The sequence below is a fragment of the Suricata suricatta genome, chromosome 10, assembly GCF_006229205.1.
Source record: "Suricata suricatta isolate VVHF042 chromosome 10, meerkat_22Aug2017_6uvM2_HiC, whole genome shotgun sequence".
NCBI classification, from domain to species: Eukaryota; Metazoa; Chordata; class Mammalia; order Carnivora; family Herpestidae; genus Suricata; species Suricata suricatta.
This window is the reverse complement of record NC_043709.1, coordinates 44458447-44474888: the sequence shown is the minus strand read 5'-3', so window position 1 is coordinate 44474888 and position 16442 is coordinate 44458447. Positions and strand designations below refer to the sequence as shown.

General features: G+C 39.7%; 1 protein-coding gene across 1 annotated transcript in view; it reads right to left on the bottom strand.

Moving 5' to 3' along the window:
- Window positions 1-16442, bottom strand: part of TSPAN8 (tetraspanin 8) — a 122332-nt gene that overhangs the window by 10070 nt on the left and 95820 nt on the right. Inside the window, exons 4-7 of the mRNA XM_029954518.1 lie at window positions 8559-8621; window positions 3807-3944; window positions 2269-2343; window positions 2064-2171 (exon numbers count right to left, since the gene is read on the bottom strand). Coding sequence (XP_029810378.1) covers window positions 2064-2171; window positions 2269-2343; window positions 3807-3944; window positions 8559-8621 — 384 coding nt within the window. The remainder of the gene's footprint in view (window positions 1-2063; window positions 2172-2268; window positions 2344-3806; window positions 3945-8558; window positions 8622-16442) is intronic.

The following is a 16442-nucleotide window of genomic DNA, read 5'->3' as shown; positions in this document are numbered from 1 at the left end:
GAAGGAGGAGGAGGAGGAGGAGAAAGGGAGGAGAAGAAGGAGGAAGGGTTAGGGGGAGGAGAAGAGAACAAAGAAAGGGAAAAAGAAAAAGAGAGAAAGGGAAAGAAAGAGGGAGGGAGGGAGAGAGAGAGATGCAGGAAGTGGATGATCAGGAGCAGAAGGTAATATGGGACACCTTCTCCCCTGCATGTGGTTAAGCTCTGCAGAAGTGAGCCTGGCGCCCCATCCCTGCCCCCATATCACCTGTCACACTCCAACCCTGTCCATCCAAAGAAAGAAGGAAAGAAAGAAATTCAAAATGGACATTGAAAAAGAACTATAGTTCTGCAAAACAGGAAGCTTCAGGCATAGGATTAGTGTACAAGAACAGAAGTAATTCAGGGCTGTGCTACAACAAACAGAACATTTAGAATCCCATGGTCAGCAATGAGACCTTGGATATCAGAAACAATATGCAGCATAGATGATTCAGGACTCAATCCAAAGATCCAGCGGTTACATATAGTACATTTTGTCTTGGGCCAACCACCAGGAAGGATCAAGGATGCTCAGTTCCATCCAGGGAAAGAACTGAGCTGCTGAAATTCTTCCTGTTTTAAACCTGGATTGGTCTGGGCTCGAGAGTAGGGTGCTGGAGGAGAGAGGATCAAGAAATGCAACTACAGGCAAACTGGGAAAGGCACAACACAGAGGAAGCGCAACAGGGACTGACTCTGATCATGTTTCAGCTCTTGGAAGTGATGCTTTCAGCAGAATTTTTACAAGCGGGAGTCTATTCCAACAAGAACTGGGGAATGCTCTGGGAAAAAAGAATCATCGGATGAACAGTTCAAGAAACTAAGGATGTTTCAACGTGAAAAGCAAAGGTTTTTAGAAGTCATAGAATAGCCATTGTCAAAGAAGATGTTGGAATGTGCTGAAGTGTCAGTAGATTTTCTTTTCCCTCTAAAACTTCAGAAGAAAGAACTAGATGATGTAAATCCTAAGGAAGCCGATTTTGTTTCAAATTAAGAAAGAACATGCTAATCATCAGACATGGACATAAATGGGATGGGATGGCAAAAATCCATGCTCTTTCAATTCTTCAGTTTTTAATAAGAGACTGGATGAACATAAATATAAAATGCTCCAGTCAATGGATCATGTCAAGTCAAATGCCTAAACATCCAGCTATCCTCTAAGAGTCTGAGAATTTCTATACGTAAAATGAACATTCTATGTAACTACTATGATTGGAATTCTGAACAAAGAAGGTGTGATTAGGAGTTTCACAGAGTAAATAATTTTTTAGTCACATCTTACAGCACATGTCATATTTGGAAAGAAAGAGAAAAATAGTAAGTACTTTCTAAGATAGGGTAGGGAATGAGGCCGAGTCAGGAAGCCAGAATTGTGTAAGGGACCCTGAGTAGACAAACCTGACAACTAGGGTGTTTCAATAACTAAATAAAGGAGGGGTTGGTATACCAATTTAAAAAATTAGCTAGTCAGACAGCTGAGTTCAAATTCCAATCCCATTACTTGTTAGCTGTCAGACCTCTCTAAGCCCTAACCCACTTATCTGTAAAATATGGAAAATAAAGATAATAGCCTCCAACTCAAAGAGTTGTCATAAGAATGAAATGAGCTACTGAAAATAAAGTCTAATAACACTAAATAGCAATAAATGATAGCTATTATTTTATGACAGAGGGGGCAGACATGGAGGCAGAGAGAGAGAGAGAGAGAGAGAGAGAGAGAGAGAGAGACTCTCCAAATGCTCCAAACACACTATCCTACTAAATAGTAAATATGAAAACAACTATTGATTTGGCCCAACTGAGACACAATTGGTTATAAACATTTCTTGATAATCTCTGTCCTTCTAAACTGCTTCAAAACCTTGTAAGAAACTGGAAACAGGGATGGAAATATTCTTGGATTTTTCTTATTGCAGAATGACAGGATAATCAGTCAAAATCTGCAAAATGGAGACATGTTGTAACGTTAAAGAATATCGTTAAAAATTAGGTAAACATGAAACCTATGCCTAACTCCCCAGACGACCTACAAATTCGAATTACCTCTTCCTGAAATTCAGCCAGGGCTTTCTGGAATGCCTTGGCATCATTATCTGCTCCAGTCAAAAGCTTTACGTTTTCATAGAGTGTCTCATTCAGCATGCGCTCGGACTGAAAATTGAAAAGTATTGTTGAATTATTCATGCCAGAAAGCAGTATTTTGATTTTTTAGACTTTACCAAGATTATCAAATGTCATGTGTACGTACTTCAGATTTGAAAGTAGCTCCTAAGATACCTGCGGCCACCTGCAGGAGCAGGATCAAGAACAAGCCTATGAAAAACTGGAAAAAAGAAAGAAAGAAATGGAACACATATTATCTCCAGGGCTTTCAGTAACATCTTGGGACATTTGGTGCCTCTTTCTCCAGTCGGGGTCATATTACAGTTGGAATAACTGTGTTCTTCATTGATTCTACCCTTTGCCTCAAAAAGCCAATGTGGGGGCCATTAGTGGTCAGAAACATTTGCTTCAGACCCCAATCAAGCAAAGTGTTTAAAACAAAAATGTAGGGGTAGGATTGTAGACATCAGTGTGATGTCGAGTGGAGGGAGGTTTGAAACGTAGATGCAACTGTTTGTGTATTATCCTCCTCCTTTTCTTTCTTCATCAAACAAAAACTCACACAAACTTTAAAGCAAATTCCAGAAGTGACTTCAAAACCAGTTTGCTACCCCTAGCAGAATCACCCAGGGTCTTGCTATAAATGTAGACTCCTGAAACCTGTCTCACATGTACTGAATCATAACTTTAATGAATGCAGCCCACAAATTAGGTTTTCTCTTTTTAAAACAAGCTCCTCGAGTAATTAAATTCCCCAAACTGCAAATGAGACCTTATTGATCAAAAAACAACCACTGGGGATACTAGTATAGTCCTGCTAAAGCTGGGTCTCTACCTTCGCTTTTAATAAACAAACAGTTTTAAAAAATATCTTTCAGGGGCAGACATAATACTTATTTTGTTAGAGAAACAAGTTTGAGCTCTGTAAACTCTAATGTTAGGTTTTATCTAACAAATACATCTTGATCTTTATCTAATATTTTTCTACACCCATTTATTATTCTATTGTACATGTTAAAAGTAAATATCTATGGGTTATCCCAACCCAATCTGTCTTCCTTGAAGCCTTCTAAGTGACAAATCTGATTACCTCATTCCCTTATAATTTTGTTAGCATGGGATATGATTTGGCGCCGTCCACATTCAGACCCATCTCCCATCATTTATTGGAAGCAGCCTCTGCCCGCCACGCTCCAGCCATACCCAAGGTCTTGTAATTCCCTTAATGTGCCAGCATTGTACGGCCAGGTTCTCTCCCTGGAAAGCCCACCACACCCTCACCCACACAGCCACCTTATTCCCTTCTCCTTCTAGCTTGAAAATCCTCTCCTCTCCTCTTGCCCTCCTCTCCTTGGACCATTTACACTTGTAACTAATAATCTGCATGTCAGTCTTCCCTGATGGTTTCCAATTGTCTTTATGTCTATGTATCTTTTAGCACAGTATCTCGCACACAGCACGTACTCAGTAAGAGTGAATGAATGAATAAACGAATGGATGAATGAATGAATGACATTACTCAGGGTACCCCTAAGTGAAAAATATTAGTCTCCATAATCAAACTCTCCAAGCAAAAGTTAAAGTTTTGTCAATCTTGTTAAGTCCTTTTGACAGACGGCGGGGATGGGAGATACTCCTCACAAGTCTGAAGGTTGGGTATTTAGATTGGTCTGGAGAACTCACCAAAAGAAGCATGCAGCGGCTTTCTTTCACGGCACCACAGCATCCCAGGAAACCCAGAATCATGATGATGGAGCCCACAGCAATCAAGATATTCACAGAAATGTAGGGGTTAGTGGCAGAATCCCCAGGGCTGAGAATCTGAAAATAAAAAGGAGATTAAAGACAGAAAAATCCCTTTCTTTGGGGTTTGTTTTTCAACAAATATCCATCGGGTACTTAGTATGTGCCTGGCCCCGTTCTAGGACCTTGAGGTACTTCAGTGATCTAAACAAGCAAAACTCCCTGCCTGTGAGGAGCTTACGATCTATTGAGGTGTCACTTACCTGAATGACATTTCCAACTTCTATTTTTCTAAGATGATTTATTGAATGTGGTGTGGAAGAAATATAATGGGCTTTTAAAATACCAATTATTCTTAAAAGCTTAGGACAAGTACTTTCACTCATGATGTGATCTTTGGTTTGCATAATCTGTGTTTGATATGTAAGAGTAACATTGTAAAGCATGCATTTTTTATGCCAGCTTAATTATCTAAATAAGAAAGACAAATTCCTCAAACTACTGACAGACATGACAATATGAATGAATTTCAAAAAACATTATGGTGAGCTAAATAAGCCATATCCAAAAGAATGATTACTGTATGATTTCATTTATATGACATCCAAGAATAGGTAACTCAGAAATCACAGCAGTGCTTGACTTTGAGCAAGGTAGGAAGGAAAAAAGGAACTGACAGCCAAGTGATATGAATGTGAACATTTATAGGTTTATAAAAATGCTTCGTATATTGACTGCAACAGTGATTACACAGGTCTATACATTGCCAAAAACAAACAAAAACATTTAAACTAAGAAAACAGGGTCACCTGGGTGGCTCAGTTGGTTAAGCGTCTGACTCTTGATTTTGGCTCAGGTCATCTTCTCACGGTTCATGAGTTTGAGCCCTACTTTGGGCTCCGTAGCTGGTAGCACAGAGCCTGCTTAGGATTCTCTCTATCCCTCTCTCTCTGCCCCTCCCCCACTTGTGCACGCTTTTGCACTCTCTCTCTCTTTCTTTCTCAAAATAAATAAACTTTTAAAAAGCTATAAAAAATAAGAAAATAAGTATAGTTCTTGATATTCCATATGATTCTATCTCCTTGTTTCCAGAAAGTATAATCTGTAGAGTCTTCCAGAAACTTTTTATTTTGCCTGTTAGGTAATGGGATATTGAGCTCTTTATGTTGGCTTGGGCTACCCATCCTGTGTAATTCAGCTCTTCTCTCCAGCAACACACATACTCTTCATCACCTTCATCCTACTTAGCCTCAATCTACCACTGGTCCTCCAGATATATCAAATCAAAAAGTGAAGCCTTGTGCTTGTGTCATGCATGAGTGCTTTATGTAGCCCATCCATCTTATATGATCTCTATCTACTGGGCTATTTCAAGGCAGAGCACTAGTTGTTAGACTAACTCAGAGACTCTGCCTCCTAGAATCTGTTGCACAGCATTGTAAGTCAGCTCCCTTAACAGGAAATGCAAGACAAACAACAACAACAACAAAAAAAAACTACTGATAATGATATGTACATTTTTAAAGATTTTGAAAATCAACCCATAGCTTAGAGGAAAGCTTCCTTCAATAATCAGTAGAAAGGAATGTGCTGAAATTGTAAAAGCATTAAAACAAAGATTTATAGTCTTATATATTAAAAACTAAATTTTTAATCCTGGAATAGTCAACTAACCCTGCTGGGCCCCAGTTTCCCATTTATAAAGGAAATTGGGTCAGCTTCTGTGGCACCTAAGTTCTCCTTTGTTTCTAAGAGTCTATGCTTACAGATAATGTTTCAACTTACATACTTAGAAAGCTTGGTTCTGTCTCAAAGTTTTTTTTAGTTCTCTTTTGTTTTTGTTCATTTGATTTTTGTTTTCTTGTTTCTATTGGAGCTAAGAAATCAGTTCTATTAATAAATGTACATGACATCTGGGTCAAAATAGATAATGACAAAAACAAAAAAGAAAAAGAAAAGGAAAATGCAGCATTAGGAAATCCACTCTACCCCCTCACCATCAAATACCCCTTCACTAGAACGTCGTGGACAGTGCAGGCAAAACCTAAGGCTTCTGAGAGGTATAACTCACTGTCTGAGTTATCAGAACTCTGCTTAGATAGGTCAGATTTGGAAATAACAGGTCAAGTCATCTACAAGTGAGATGGATTATGCGACCAGCCTTATTCAGCAGTTAACGAAGCACTTCTATAAGACTGGTCTGGGCAGGGTGACCCCCTGCCAGGTACTGGCCAGAAAGCAGTGTGTTGGATGCCTGGGGGTCACTGTTTCAAGTCCAGAGAACAAGTGGCTATTCTTTTTCAGTCAAGAAATGGAAATTTGAGTTCAGCTGTTTGTTCCGAGAGACACAGCAGAGTTTTAAAGGCCGTCTTGGATGAACGGTGTCTGTGTGTATTAAGACAAGGGGAGAATTTCTAATGGCTGAACCTTGATCTTTGGATTATAAGGGATCTCCTGGGACAAGAACGGCTGCCCACAGACGTTTTTTCCTGAGGGAAAGCAAAGTGTCCTTATGAGAGAGACGTTGTTAGCACAAAGAAGTGTGCTAGAAGTTCTGCACAAAGACCTCCCTGACATTCTTCCTTTCCGTGTTTATGCTCATGCTTTTCCTTCTATAACTGTTGCCTCTGTTTTTCCACTGCTAAATTCAGTTCTCTGCACTCTTCATTCTTTGTCGCTGACTTCAGATAAAGATAAATCAAGCCGGTTTCGCATAAGTCAAGCTGGTTAATGTTGTCCTGGCAGATACGGACTTTCATTCAGGGTTTGAGGCTGACGGAACGCAAGAGTAAAACGTAACCGAAGATGCTGCTTAGCTCTAGTAATTCATTCATGTCCCCAGATGTAGAGTCCCACCCTCTCAAGGACAGCAGCTTTTCTCTTAATACGTTCAATGTGTGGAACTTCTTAACAGACTAAACACCAAATTTGTTTACCAGAAGCACTGGGGGGAAAGAAAATGTTCCCATATCAACCAGAAATAAAATAAAATAAATACAGGCTGCACACATATCTCAAAAAGCCAAAAGCACCCTCTCAATAGATGGCTGTTTAATCTCTGTGCTTACTTATGAGTTCGAAAGTCAGACATCTGCTTCTAGATAGCAGAGATTCAGTGAATCTTCAAATACCCTTCTAGAGTAACCCAGAGCCCAAGGCCACCAGAAAGCCACAGTTAACAATTACCAGTATAAAGCAATACATGAAGTCAGGATGGACTAGGGTATTACCAACTGGTTGCTACACCTGTCCCCCACCCAGTTTCTTCACCATGAGTGGGCACAGAATGAGGAAGCAGCTGTCACTGATTCCTCGGGTTCTCTAAGGGAAGAAAACAAATTTTAAAAAGAGAAGACAGAGAACGAAGGACGGTGGGGGCGGGGAGGAAGGTAGGGAGGGGCAGACAAGTCACCCAGCTTAGGAAAGGAATCAGAACAGATAATAATTTGTTTTCAATCTTTCTTAACAACAGGGCTGTCTCCAAAGGCATTCTGCTTCATCATGCTCTAATACATTTCTACAAAAAATGCATTACTTTAATTGCTGGCTTAATATATCTTTATAAATTATCAAATAAGAATCAAAATTCCTCTTACAGAGAGAAACTTTATTTGGGCAAATAAATACCCTGAAAAGGCACTCGCAGTAGAAGATGTGATCCTGAATAGTGGCAAGAGCCCAGACAACAAAGAATAAGGGGTCTACCGTGCAGACGGTTAAGAACAACAATTTAGGAATTAGGAGCGGAGGGGAGTGTCCCTGAGAAGAAGGGAGAGAGGAAAAGGGGTCCAGGAGAGCCAGGAAATGATGCCAGGTATTAAGTTGAATAAAACCAAGAGAACAGCCCTACGCACCCTCCCCCTTTCTCCCACACACTCTCTTTCCGCCTTCACAAATGTGTGTGTGGTATGGAGCAGAAAGAGCACACATGCAAGCAAAAGACTGGAGCCAGAATTAACTCTATGAATTAAATTTCCTCCAGATCCATGGAGATCTTCGTAAGAGCTCTGCCACCGGGCATGGAATGGTGCATGGTGAAGGAAAGAGGCTCATGCTAATCTTATCTAGAGAGCAAGAAGTTGGACACCCCCAGCCAATGGCTGAGTTACACTAGTGTGACCAGCCCCTTACTGTTATAAGGAGCCACCCTCAATGCCAGTCGATGCAGGTAATTATCAACCATCCTTGTACCTTGTTGCCTTTAAAACACAGATTCAGATTCTTCTTCTCCAAGAGAACCTCTCACCTTCTTTACTTTTGGACCTACCTCCCACCTTGGGATCAGTCAAATGATTGTCAATGCCTTGTATTGCAAAAATTGTTTGTGTCGGGAGGAATGGTAGTCTGTACAGTTACACTTCAGGCTGATCTTATGCAAATAATGAAGAAGGTTGATTTCCATTTTGGTCCCTTCAACCTCGATTTTCATGGCAAGCTCTCTATCTTTGGAATCACACCTTTCCCTTCTCCAAAAGGGTTGATACATGCCTAGCACAGTGCCCGGCACACAGTGAGTGATTTTGATTAATTGAATTGAATTAAATGATAAAATCACATACCAGCACAAATGACTACATGCGGCAATTAAGGAAAATGTTACAGAAATATTTATGTTCTCATTGTCATTACTTTCATCATTATAAAATAAATAAACTACTCTGGAAATAAAGAAGCCTGTATCTCTTTATTTACCTCTTGACCATCTTTGCTTACTCGTACCCAAATCGCTATTGCCAGGATCAAGATGCCACATAGCTGTAGAAAGAAAAACAAAAAAAATGTTAGCAGACAACCAAGGCAAACTGATTGCAACTCTGATTGAACACACCCCCAGCCTTCTAGTTAAAATGGTCTATATCTAATTACATATTACCACCTAAGAGAAAATCTGGCATATTCACATGCAGGTAATTGCTAAAACATTCTGCTGTAATTGGTAAATTTGATAAGAATAATTCTGTTTCCTGTCCACAATCCACTCATGAGTCTAGAGACAAGAAGTCAACACCACCACAGAGGAGGGGAAAAATGATTTTTCATGTTTCAACTATGTTTTTGCTAGATTGTAATATATAAAAGATAAGTCACAACAGCTCAAATGCAAAATAGCCTTACTAGATCCCTGGGTTTGTCTCTGAGAAGCTGTCTTGAACCAAAAACGAAGAAAATAATGAGTTATCAAACATTCCTTCAAGATTCAAGAAACAAGAGGGGTGCCTGGGTGGCTCAGTCAGTTGGGCAGCCGAGTTCAGCTCAGGTCATGATCTTGAAGTTCGTGAGTTCAAGCCTCAGAGTTGGGCTCTGTGCTGACAGCTCAGAGTCTTGAGCCTGCCCCTCCCCCGCTCACACTCTGTCTCTCTTGCTTAAAAAAAAAGATTCAAGAAGCAAGAAATAGGGATAGATAGGGAACAATAGTACATCTGACAAAATCTGTAGGTAACCAACAAGTGTTTATAGCACTTTTTGTACCCAAATAAACTCTTTTAAAAATAAGCTCTTTTAGGTGGTAAAGCCTACCCAGAGAGGAAGAACAATGAGCGACAGTACTTAAATTCTTAAATGCATTTAATGACTTTACCAGATTATTTAATTTGGACCAAAGCCAACACATAAAATGTGAAACACATTTTACTTTTGGGTAAAGAAAACCTTCGTCTTTCAAAGTTTGGTTTGGTTTGGTTTGGTTTGGTTTCAGATATATATATGTTGCAGCCTCAAAATTAAAAAAAAAAATCAAAGGTCTATTATTAAATAGAGATGTTGAGAACAAGCTTGGTAATAGCAGATACAGCAGGCCTTGCAAGATTTTCTAGACTATTCTGGCCATGTGGTGCTCTGACAGAGAAATGCCTGAGTCCTCTGAAGCTCAGTGACCTTGTAGTATTGCTTTTGTGCCTGGTTGAGCCATATGCCTGGAATGTCAAAACAGCAGTTTTACTTTAAAAAAATTTTTTTTTCTTAATGCTTATTTACTTTTGAAGGACAGAGAGGCAGCATGAGCCGGGGGGGGGGGGGGGGGGGGGGGGGGGGGGGCAGAGAGAGGAGACACAGAATCCGAAGCAGGCTCCAGGCTCTGAGCTGTCAGCACAGAGTCCAACATGGGGCTTGAACTCACAAACTGTGAGATCATGACCTGAGCTGAAGTCAGAGGCTTAACCAAATGAGCAACCCAAGTGCCCTCAGCAGTTTCACTTTCAATGGCTTCTCATGAAGTCTGTCCTGGAAATAGAATCAAAGGCTGTGTTTGGGAATAAGATGTACCATGAGCAGCTGAATAAGCACAGAATATCTATGTTCCCTAAAAGATCTCAAAAAACATTATCTGGGATCAAACCCTCCCTTTGAGGTAAAGAAGCTAGAACCCTGCGAGATAACAGTTACATCCTGAAAATCCAGCACTGCTCCTGATCCAATCCTGCCCTTCTACGTGCTTCAGCTCTTACAAAATAACGAACATGGTAGAAAACCAAAGCTCTTTCTCAAATCGCCAAATAACCTCTACAATTTAATGATCCTGTAGGCACACACTCGCACACGCTAAAATACAAACCATCGAAAAGACAGCTTTAGAGCCTGAAAACACTCATTTTTTTCTTCCCCTTTCTATCAAATCCTAATTTCCCTTGCAGATGAAGACAAATGCTCATTTTAGCGGTACTCCGTTAATAAGTCAGTCTATAAAAATTTATGTTGAATGATGATGAGACGCTCTGAGGTTTTCAGTAATTTATAGCATTAGATTTTTGTTATTCAATTTATTCGTTGATATTTTCTTTCTTTTCTCTTCTCAAGTAGATTTACATTGATTGCCGTAATGGTTGTTCTTGCTTTTAGCTTAACCAAAAATAGTAGCCAAATAGGTATTATGATTATTATCCTTATCTGGTATTTATTTATGAGACTATCAATGAGAAAACTGTAGAAGATCCTAGAGACTAGGTTTTTTTAAACTCAGCTTTTTTGCTTGTTTCTGTGTGACTTTTTAGTTTACTTCTTCGATATGGTTAGAGAATCAAATCACTGAGAAATCTTATGAAATCAACTATATTTTTCCCTCAAATGATAACTTTTAGTCTTCTCCATCACCCAAGTCATCTGTAACATTAACTTTAAAAGAAGGTGTATCAAAATGAGACACTAGGACACACCTGTTGAAATGGCCAAAATCTGAAACACTGACAACCCCAAATTCTGGCAAAAAATGTGGAGCAATGACAGGAACTCTTACATTCAGTGCTGGGGAAATGCAAAATATTACAACCACCCTCGAAGACAGCTTGGCAGTCTCTTACCAAACCAAGCATACTCTTACTATATGATCCAGCAATCATGCTCCTTGGTATTTATCCACACAGAAACCTGCACAAGGATATTTATAGCAGGTTTGTTCACTGTTGCTAAAACTGGGAGCAGCCAGGATGTCTTCTAGTAGGTGAACAAGTGAATAAATAATCTGTGGTACTTCTAGACAAGGAAGTATTATTCAGATTAAAAAAATAGAAACTATCACACCATGAAAAGACATGGAAAAAGCTTAAATGCATATTACTAAGTAAAAAAAGTCAATCTGAAAAGGCTACATACTGCATGATTTGGACTAAATGACTATTTGCAAAAGGCAAAACTAAGGAGACAGGAGTTGCTGGAGGGGGTTACAGAACGCAGAGGTAGAGCACAGATTATTTTTGAAGCAACAAAAATACTCTATAAAATATGTATAATTATGGATACATATCAATGTCATTATACATTTTGTCTAAACCCGTGGAGTGAATAAAACCAAGAGAGAACCCTAATGAAAACCATCATCTTTGGATGGCTGTGGTGTGTCAATGGCCGTTCATCAATTATAACAAATGTACTGCTCTGGTGAGTAATATTGGTAACAGGGTGGGCTATACATGTGTGAGGGTAGGGTATATGGGAAATGTTTGTACCTTTCTCTCCATCTGGCTGTAACCTAAAACAGCCCCAAAAAATTAAGTATTTTTTAAATATTTATTTTTATTTTTTTAAGAGAAAGAGCACAAGTGGGGTAGAGGCAGAGAGACAAGGAGACACAGAATCTGAAGCAGGCTCCAGGCTTCGAGCGACAACACAGGGCTGGACACGGGGCTCGAACTCATAAACTGAACCATCAGGTCATGACCTGAGCTGATGTTGGATGCTTAACCAACTGAACCACCCGGGCAACCCTCCAAAATTAACTATTTTTAAAAAGAAAAAGAAAGAACATCCAATTATTTCAGAAGTCAAGAATATTTTGACCAATTTCAATCTTTACAATTAGATAAATTTTCTTAGAAATCTTGAAGTTGGACAAACTATCATTTTTATCCCTATCTCTGTCTTTTCTTCAAACTTCCTCTCAAAAACAAAAGAAACAAATATTTAGAACATGCCATTCTCATCTTATTGAAGAAATTTATATGTAAAAAATAATCTTAATAATATAAAATTATTAAATTTTATACTGACTGACTTTAAAAGTAAATTGATTTTCTATCAAGAATAATCATTCCAGGGGCGCCTGGATCGCTCAGGTCATGATCTCACAGTTTGTGAGTTTGAGCCCCATGTCCAGCTCCACACTCTCTCTCTCTCTGCCCTTCCCCCACTCTCTCTCCCTCTCAAAATATAAATATACATTAAAAAAAAGAATAATCATTCTAGAGTCATGATTGATATTAACCTATTTATCGCAATTGTTACAAGACTGGCTACCGTAATGGTTTTTTGAGACTTTTTCCAGTCTTGCTTTGGGTGTTTGTGCCCTAGCCTTCTTAGGCCGTTTAAATAATTGAGAGTATATATTAAGAAATAAGTATGTAGCTCTGTCCTACTTTCTGTTGATCAGGCTGTAAAGGAAATGAGTTGATATTTTGGGGCTCTGAGCCAGCTGCCAGTGGACACGGAAGAACAGGCCTACTGCTCCCCAGTGCCCACCTTTTGGCTTCTCTCTGAAGGAAGATCGTTGTGGTTGCCACTGAGCTCTCCTAAGACCTTTTTTAGAATTAGGATGCATTTCGTCTGAGCCAGCATTCTAAAGAAACTGGTAATAATTCTGATGTTTGCTTATAAGCATGCTATGGACTGAATTATATCCCCCCTAAATTTACATATTAAAGCCCTACCCTGCAGTTCGACTATATTTTGACATAGGGCTTTTAGGAGATTGATTATTGTTTAATGGGGTCCTAATTGGAGATGGCCAGTGATCTCATAACAAGAGGAAGAGATCTTTTTGTCTCTGTCTCTGTGTCTCTCGCTTTCTCTCGCCACAGATGCATGAAGGGAAAACCATGCGAGGGCACAGCAAGAAGGCAGCCATCTGCAAGTCAGGGAGAGAGCTCCCATCAGAAATCAAACTGGCTGGCACCTTGATCTTGGACATCTAGCCTCCAGAACAATGAGAAAATAAATTTCTGTTGTTTAACCCACCAAGTCCGTGATATTTTGTTATGGCAACCCAAGCAGTCTGAGACAGGGAAGAAACTGAAAACTACAAAGTGCCACGAAGAAAAATGAAACACCATCTAGGGCAAAGATAAATGGCACAGAACAAGCTGATTTGTCCTCTTCTCTGATACTGTGTCCGCCAATCATCTCTACTCCCTCCCTCTCAATTCTATCCTTTTTTAAAGTTTATTTATTTATTTTGAGGGTGGGGGAGGGCAGAGAGAGAAAATCCAAAACAGGCTCTGTGTTATTAGTGCAGAGCCTGATGCAGGGCTTGATCTCACCAACTGTGAGATCATGACCTGAGCCAAAATCAAGAATCAGACTCTCAACCAACTCAGCCACCCAGGCGCCCCTCAATTCTGTCTTTTGATTTTATCACATTGTATGTGAAGAGAGTTGAACATAGAAGGAAGTACATAGCACTATGCTAGGAGGAAGCATGGATTGTGAGCTATATAGCCTTACTGGTCCAGAAAGGACACTTTTTAGATAAGCTTAGGGGAAAGCATCTTAAAAGTTTATGAAAGAATAAGAACATATCCAAATGGATAACCTGCAAAACTACAGGAGTTGTTTTTATGGTAATCCCAGGACACTAGACATAATGAATACAGGTAGTGAGAATCCCAGCAGCCCTAACATTTTAGGACAGTACTAACATTTTAAGAAAGTTTTTAATTTTCACATTTCTTCTTCTCTTAAACATTTATTTAAAAGCCTAGTTTCATGCAATATGGTAAATAAGGCAGAGTGTGCACCTGTTGCTTGAGAGAATTTCTTTATATTAAATTTTTGGTTTTCCATTTATCGTGTCTTCTTCTTTAGGAATACAAATTGTTCTGGTTTTCCATTCTCTGTTCTATCATCTTCTTCTACCTCATTTATCTCTTTTTTGATTTTCCTCTGGGAAAGCTTCTCAATTAAGGTTTGTATATCACTGTCTCCATTTCATGTAGTTTCTGGAGTGGATTTTAATTCTATCATTGCCTGTTGGTTTTACATGCATCCATTTTCCTTTTCTTTTCATTCTATGCTTTTCCAGTTAACTTTTTCTTCTCTCATGGCCTCTATCCTCTGTTTCACAGAGCGTTATTTTCTAGCATCGCACTGCAGAGATTGGTTTGAAGATCCTTCTTCCACGATACTGGAGTGTTTCAGAGATGTGCGCTTGTCCTCTAAGATTTCAGAGGGACATTCCCTGTCACTTGTTCTGCAGTCCCTTTACTGGGACTTGGGCTAGATTCTTTATTCATCCTTGAATAAGATGAGAGCCAGTCTGCTGTATTATCCACTGAGAGCAGGGTCTGCCCTTTGCCTCACTTTTTAACAACGTGAGTCACAGTAATTCTCAGACTTCCTGTTGGAGGGGAGGTCGGAGTGCATTCTCTCTACAGGCATGGCCTAATGCAGCTCTGCTTTACCGTCACGGCCTCGGGCCACTCACACACTGCTTTTCTGAAGCTCTAAACTAGTGGAGTTAATTAAAATCTTCAATTCTTAGCAGGCTCTGTCTTCGTGGTTTTTCTATCTTCAGCACCAAATGACTGGTAATTATTGTAACAATGTAGCAAAGTGTGTCTAGAGTTGCATTCATGGGTATCTTCTGAACCTAGTACAACCGCTGCAAATTTTAATTTCAAGTAGTTCTAAATGTAGAGAAAAGAAATCAACTGTGTTTCTTTCTGATATAAATAGGGTCTGGGTAAACGTGCTTCAGGTTACCTTTGCTGCTTTAAAGCGTACAATCACTAAAATTTACATAACTTCAAACTAAGTAAAGAGAGATGAGTGTTCAGCATTTGATTAGCATCCGGATGTTTCTGAATCATAAAAGGGATGCAAATATAGGAGTGTTTTTATCACTTTATGTCAAAAGTACACTGGGTGGCAATAACACCTGCAGAGCTGAACAGACATGTGCAGGGCCCGGGGCGGCGGGGCGGGGGGGAGGCAAACGGTCCACAGACCACGGGTCTCTATATTGAGAAGTTAGAATTCACAGTAATAGACATATATGAAATGTTTCCTATCTTCAACCTTGACAAGTGTGCCCCCTTAATGACCTGGAAGACAGGGTTCCATTTAGAATTCTCTGACTCCCCAGAGTCTGCTACCAGCACAGGTGTCCCAGAAAGAGCCAGCCCCGCCCAGGCCCTCACTCCGGGTTCTGCCCTGAACTCTGAGGGACACGACAGGAAGGCGTGTGGATGCCTCAGTCTGCAAGCCAGCTCCATTAAAACCGGCTCCCATCCTGCCAAACAGCTCCTCCTTGATCACTTTGGGAGAAGGGCCTGTGCAGACCCTGGAAACGGGTTTGGAGCCATTTGGGTAGGGAAATTTGGGGTCCCAAAACTCCAAAGCGGAGGCCAGGCTCCGAGTAAGCATAGTTCTCTAGCCCCACAGACCCCTTGCCCCATGAGGCAAGAGGAGGACCAGAGTAGGGCTAAAATTATATTTAAGTTTTAAAAGCCAATTATGTATAAAATGTTACCATACCAGATTCGAATACTTAAAATGAAAAAGCAATATAATGGTTGGAATTGAGGGAAATTGCATTAATTGAACTATTATTGCATGAGAGTCCTTGGTTATAGGCTTTCAGAAAGTATCTTATTTAATCTTCACAATTAACTCCACTGGATAAAATGATCATCTTCATTTTACAAATACAGAGACGGGGGCACAGAAAAGTCAAGGGACATGTTCCAGGCCACAGAGCAATATAGAGTGAATTCAGGATTTGAATCTCAAGTCTGCTTACAAAAATATGCTTTCTTTCCCTTCCCCTAATTTGTAATTGAAGAATTTCTGCCCTCACCATAATTCTTGCCATCTTATTTCCTCCTCTGTTTCAAATTCTGAAATTGGCATTGATTTATCACTACATAGAGTACTTTCATATTTTTGTCTCATAAAAATGTCTATACAACGTTGATCAAAATGTCTGTTTCTTGAACATTTCTTTTACATTATTCTGAGTTCTTTTCTATGCATTAACTCAATTAATGACTTCCCCAGCGAGTCCATGAAGCAGATACTACTACTATCCCCAGTTTTAATGATGAGGAACTCTACAGCACAGAGAGATTAACTGATTTCCCTAGGTCACACAGC